At 26.0% G+C, this 6,847-nt stretch overlaps 1 protein-coding gene across 1 annotated transcript; it reads right to left on the bottom strand.

Annotated features, from left to right (window-relative positions):
* Positions 1 to 4,371: 4,371 nt before the first annotated feature.
* On the bottom strand, positions 4,372 to 5,700 carry LOC101490541 (aspartic proteinase CDR1-like). Its single transcript, XM_004489759.4, has one exon. The coding sequence runs from the start codon at positions 5,698 to 5,700 to the stop codon at positions 4,372 to 4,374; it is 1,329 nt and encodes a 442-aa protein (XP_004489816.1).
* Positions 5,701 to 6,847: the final 1,147 nt, after the last annotated feature.

Raw genomic sequence — 6,847 nt, 5'->3', positions numbered from 1 at the left:
TGTATTTTGCCAAAAATATTATTTTCAAACATTATTTATATATTTTTACTTTTTGAAAATCCTTTTGATGCATATGCTAAAATGAGAGGTTCTCATGTGCATTTGAAATATACGAATATTAGATTGCATCATGGACCTTTACATTATAAAACTTCTAGCATATTTGACCATAGTTGTCTTTGATGTATGACTTCTTTTTTAGCTTGCAACTTGATCACTTTCTTTGGTCTTTGTCTTCATCAAAAACATGTATTTTACTGATATTTCATGTTTTTCGATAGAAATAAATTTAAATATATTTTTATGATGAAATATTTAATAGACTAGTAAATATATTTCTCATTTATTTAATAATAATAATTTTTAGTTTGTGACATTTAATGTATTTACATAAAGAAATTATTAATTAATTAATGCATTAATGGCCTCTCCATTCTTTTAATTTTTTATTTATTTATTTGATTAAATTTATTAGCTTTTCAAATTTTTCTAATTAAATGATATATTCCCCGTTTGTTGAACTAATTTATCTATAATTAATTTATAATAACTTTTATTGAGTGAATTTTTAAAACATATGATAAATATTACTATTAATTATATATATATATATATATATATATATATATATATATGTGTGTGTGTGTGTGTGTGTGTGTATATAATAATATAAATATTTTTGTTATAAATTGTAATTTAAATTTTTTATCAAAGGGTAAACTTATTAAATAATTTATTAAGAAATTACAAATCCTTTTAATGTGTGTAATTGTTAAAACTGTAATTGTTTTTTTAAGGTTAGTGAGGTGCGGGATAAAAGGGGAAGATATCCCAACGATACTGTCACTCCTAACTCCTAAGTCCTAGCCCCTAAAATAACTGCACCACAAAATATTTAATAAAAAAAGAAAGAAAGAAAAAACAGAAAACATACTTGAGGGCATTATACAAAATTCAAGAAAAACACACTGGAAAAACAATAAGCAAATGTTTTATTAAAAATTTAATAAGAAAACCAATGAAATAAAATCACGGGAATTTTTTCTTCAACTGAGGTAACAATACTATATTTATACAACCATTCCTAAAAAAATATAACCTAGTGTAAACTATGATGAAACAACTATTAATTATTAACCTAATCCAATAAACAAATTTCTTATTATTTAATTATAAAAAAAAAAATCGATGATTTCCTTATGAAATCTTTCCAATCCTTACTACTGGACTACACATTCGGATAAAAAAATAGTACTTGATATTATAGTATTGTTTATAGAATAAATGATAAATTACATCCATTTAATATTTTATATAAACAATTTTTTATTTTAAAAATTTTTAACTTTGAAAACATTGTTTTGTTAAAAGGAGTTCCATATAAATATGATGTTGATTTAAGTTTAAATTTAAAAAAATTCAATTGTTAAGAGTAAATTTGTCTAAGAAAATGTCCGACCAATAATAGGAGTTTAATTTATAAATTTGTATAATATTTATCTAAATTTACCAAAATTTCAATGTTCATGTTATATGTTTTTAAATTTAAATTTTGAAAGTATCATTTTGTGAAGGAGTGTTCTATGAAGGTGTTGAAAATTACAAGAAATGATGTTTGAATTATGTTTTGTTATTTCTGAAAATTATTTGAGTTGTTTAATTAAAAGATATGTTATTTATAAATTCATTTAATTTATGATTATAAAATATTTTTAGTCAAAATAAAGTTGAATCATAAAGAACTTAGATTAAAATAACAGAGTAGTGACACGAAAAGAACACACTTTTATACTAGTTCATATTAGACTATTGATACATCTAGTCTTCTCCCAACTGAGAAATTTGGGTCAGTATAAAACTTAATCCACTATTTAAACAATAGCATACACGTACTATTTATTATGTCTCTTCACACTTTGAGTATTTTTCTTATGTCTCACCAAGTAGTTACCGTTAACACCCTTCTCAACTTTTTGGCAAGCTATCGTTGAAGTTTTTAAATATTTTTACACCTCATCATGTAACTCTGGATGAAAGAGCTCTTATCAATAACAAATTGATTTACATCAGTTCTAGTTTGTGTCTGAATTGACACAAAGTTTGTTTCTACGATTTTAATTCTCATTCAGAGAATATTACATTTCAAATTCTAGATTAATTCAAATGTTTGAAACACTTTGAGTTATTTACATTAACTATAGTAAGTGATTATTGAGAGGATTTTTCATTCATTAATTTCTTTTTACGTTTTCTAAACTTTTACAAAAAAAATCATTCACACTGATTGTGTGCGACTTTTCATCTTTTTGCTCCCCTCATTCACCTTCTTTGTGTCTACTTGCCTTATTTTCTACGTTGTTTCACCTTCTTCTTGTGTACTTAGGTTGGGATTTAAATCACATATTTCTTTACTGCTTTGTCCATGAAAATGAGGGAAAATAAACAACATAGAAAATAAGCCAAGTAGTAAAGAAAATAGGTGATGTAAATCTCAAATTAATTGAAAAATAAAAATTCGCGCAAAGACAAGAGAAACAATTGAAATAGCAATGTCAATATACAAGGAAGAGAGTTTGAATTGTCAATTCATCTTTTGAAAATTTCTTGTGAAAATCTTAAGAAAATATCCTTTAAAATCTTAAGATTGATTTTGGTTATGAAAACAGAAAACGGAGAACGTTCTTGGTTCTGAAATAGAAAACGAAGAATGTTTTTTGTTAGTTAAAATCGCAGTTTTATCTTCTCTATTTAACTTAATAACTAAAATGACTGAAAGTAAATAGAGATAAGGAAGAGATACCACACAAATATATATCCTGGTTCACCCAACTCGGGCTACGTTCATCCCTAACAACTGTGAGATTTTCCACTAAGTGTTCAAATGGAGAACGTTATTGGTTTTACACGGTTTTTGTTAAGATCAACCATGATCTGTAAAAACAATTACTTTCGACCCATAAAGGATTCAATCAAGTCACCTATCAATCTTGAGAGGATTTTACAATTCACCTTTTAACCATAAAATGATTTATACAAAAACTACTCAAACTATAAACAACCCTTATAGTTTTGGGTTTATACAATAATGACTTGAAGAGATCGGTAGAATTTGATTATGTTCAACTCATATTTCAAAATAGATTTTTGATAAAAGAATTCAGTAATACGATCTGGATATATGAAAATGAATTCAGATATGATTCTTTTGCAAATGAAAAGTTTTCAAGTATGTAAGTGTATGTCATTGATGGATTTTCTTAGCACTTGAAGTTATGCATTTTCCTTGAGCTTGGGGTTCCTTTTATAGTCTTCAAGAAGTTTGATGACAACTATTACTAACGTTGAAAAAGGTGCCTTGTTGTCATGTGTTAGACTTGACCAAAGTCAAGACTTTTATACTTTGAATGTTACTATTTTGAACATTGTGTATTTCTGCTTTTGTGTTAATGATGTTTGATCTGTAGCTTCTCATTCTTGATTATGATGATCCTTTGTTTAGGCATACAAACATATCATAGATGTGCTTAATTGATTCAGATTAAGACCGTCTTTTGAATCATGCAAAACAGGCTGAAGAATGATGAAATAAGGCTGGAGAATGATGTAACAAGGCTGAAAATGATGGTCAGTAAGCTAAAGAATGTTTATATTATTCTGAACTGATGACATCATACTTGGAGAATGATGTTGATCATTTTAGAGATAATTGTTAATCATTATAGAAAAAGATGTTTGTTGTTTAAGATCAAGTGTAACAGGATGGAAAATGTTTATAAATTTGGAGAATGATCATTTGATACTTTTGCTTTGAGTTGTGTCTTTTATCCTTTGATCCTTTTGAGTGATTCTTTTGTCTATATGAGAGTTGTACATTCCTAGTATATGAACTGGAAATCCATTCGCGATTTACAAGAGTTTTGCTTGCATTAAATACTAATTTTATCCTGATTGTTGAAAATAACAGAAATGTGGAGAACGTTCTTGATTTTTCAGATTATGTCGAAAACATTATCTAATAACATAGTAAGTAATTATTATTCAAATTTTATATTGTTGATCCTTGTTTTCAATAAGGTTAATTTAAATATAATAAAATAATTATATGCTATTAAAGAATTATTATTGTATGTATATTAAATAAAATATCAATATATTTTGAAATACAAAATAATCTATAATTCATGAATATTTTTCTAAATTTTTCAAGAAATATATATAACAAAAAAATTAACTTATAAAAATCATAGACCTCTTGTGAATGTATATAATTCAATGAACAATGGATAGTTCTTTCATAAAGAGACTTCAAACAAAATGAAAACTCTTATTAATAATTGATATATTAAATTAAGTAAACAGGTCTACATTCAATCAATGCTTAGTACAATCAGTAGGCTTAAAAGAAATAACATTTTTGTTGACGTCAAAGCCAATCAACAAGTTATGTTGGAGAATGTTCCCAAAAAGTGAAAACCCTTGTGATGGTAGGAAAGCAAAGCACATAACCCCATTACCAATTGGAATAAAGATGCTATTAGAATCTAACTTTACATCTCCGCCACTAAAATGTGCAGTAATTTTAGGAACATTTAATTGTCCCAATGTGGTATTGTAGCAAAGGTTTAATGGAAGAGTAGGAAAGTCTACACGTTTTAGTTTAATATTTTCTGCCACAGCTGCTCTCAATTGAACGTAAAAACGATGTGGCAAAAAAGTAACTGGTGTACCACTGTCAATTGTGATAGTTTTTGTGGTAGCATTTGTTTTTCCAAATTTGGATCCACCAAAACCTATTCTTTTGTTTCCCACGCTAAATGCTTCCAATGTTACGAAGTACAAGTCATTTAATATACCATTGATTTTGACTAAGGGAGTTGAAACAACACCTTCACCAGAAACAATAGCAGCATCTCCAAAGTTGAGTTTGCTAGATGAGTTAGACTGACTAAACTCACCATAAAAAGGAATCAAGCAATAAGAGAATTTTCCATCAATCGAAGAGTCTAATTGTTTTATAAGCGACTTACGTCCACTTCCAAGACCAACTACACCAGAGCTTTGACCTCTAAACGACACTGTATTTGTGTGTCCACATCCGATAACAGTTTTAGGAAATGAGACACTAGATCCAGTAGTAGAATCTAATGTTAAAGTCTCCAAACTTACATCTCCCGTTGTCTTTGACCCATCACCATATTGTAGGGTATATTCACAAATATTTGTATCATTAGAACAAGTTGTTTGTTCAACTGATTTACATGTTCTAGAAGAGCAACTAATGTTTTTGTAACTCGAAGATTTTGAAGGATTAAATATAGGAGATGTTTGGTTGTAACATATATTACAAGGTTTGCATTGAATCCAAACAAAATCACTGCCTGTATCAATAATACCATAGACCTTAAATGGCGGAGTACCAACTGAATAACTCATGAGATACTCACCTGTATCTGGGGTTGAAGTCGATATAGGTTTTGAAGTGTGTGAAATTTTTTTGTTCAAATGATTGACACGATTGATGGAGCGACGCACATCATTTAAAACTCGTTGTAAATTAGTTTCAGTGGGGTGGTAGAGTGGTGATCTTGGAGAGTTACGGTGAATGAGTTCGACACTAAAACCATTACTAAGAGCATGCGAAATAGCAATGAAGTGAACAAAATAAAAGAAAATAAGAGTCTGCAATGAAAAATATGACATTCTTACTAAATATTTGAGTAAAAATCTGATACCATAAGTTATACTCTTAAGTGGCTTTTTATAAGACTCTTGTTGACTAACGGTTTGATGGAATTGTTTAGAAAAATATAATGTAAAGCGAAAGTTAATAAAAAAAATTGTTTGAACCAAATACCATAAATGCATTTAATGATATTTATTAATATCATTAAATATAATAATAATTGATGTTGACAAAATAAAAATAATTAATATAAAACAATATAAATATGATTAAAATATTTTATGTCAACATTAAAAATAAATATAGAAAATTAGGCTTTACAATATATCTATATTTTCATTTAAAATTAATGAAAAAATATATTAAAAAAAATTAAGTAAAAAAAATTTGGGACAGATTTAGGGAGGGGCAAGCATGAGCCATACCTTGAATATTATTTATGTGTATATATATTGTTTATTTAATTAACTATTTAATTTTAATTAAATTTTAAAATATTTGACTTTTTTAAAAAATTATTCCATATTACAATGAGTGACATATTTGCATAAAAAATGTTTTTAAATGAGTGTTAATTTTAAATTTTTATTGTAATATTAATTATTTTTGTTTTTAATTGTATTCTGATTAATACTACATTCAAAAGTAATATCTTCTATTTTATATTTTTTATAATGATAAATAATTAAAACTACTTTATGTTAATTTAATTAAATTATCATTATATTTCTTTCATTTGTGTGTGATACAATGATACAAATGAGAGAAAACTATTTAAAAAATTGTTTGAGTTAAAAACTATATATACATTTAATGGTGTATATATATACTAGTAATTAATATAATAATAATAATAATTAATTTTGTCAAAAATATATAAATAGTTAATATAAAATATTTAAATATGATTGAAATTATTTTATATTAATATTAAACCGTAATATAGAAAAGGCTAAATAGCACTTGTGGTTGGTTAACTTAATTTCAGTTAACGTTTTAGTCGTTTATTTTTGTTTCTCCTGATTTGGTGTTTTATTTTAATTTTAAGTGACAATTTGATCTTTTATGTTTTAAAATGTCAACAATGTTATCTTTTTTTTTTTTTTTACAAAAATTCAATAAATTTATCAAAATTTTCAAACAAAACCCATAAAATTAATTATA

This window comes from Cicer arietinum, chromosome 8, assembly GCF_000331145.2.
Source record: "Cicer arietinum cultivar CDC Frontier isolate Library 1 chromosome 8, Cicar.CDCFrontier_v2.0, whole genome shotgun sequence".
NCBI classification, from domain to species: domain Eukaryota; kingdom Viridiplantae; phylum Streptophyta; class Magnoliopsida; order Fabales; family Fabaceae; genus Cicer; species Cicer arietinum.
Note: the sequence above shows the minus strand (reverse complement) of the source record. Positions and strands in the feature narration are given on the sequence as shown.

What these genes read in the sequence shown, in the direction of transcription:
- LOC101490541 (XM_004489759.4), bottom strand. Translation starts at nt 5,700, where the DNA reads ATGTCATATTTTTCATTGCAGACTCTTATTTTCTTTTATTTTGTTCAC.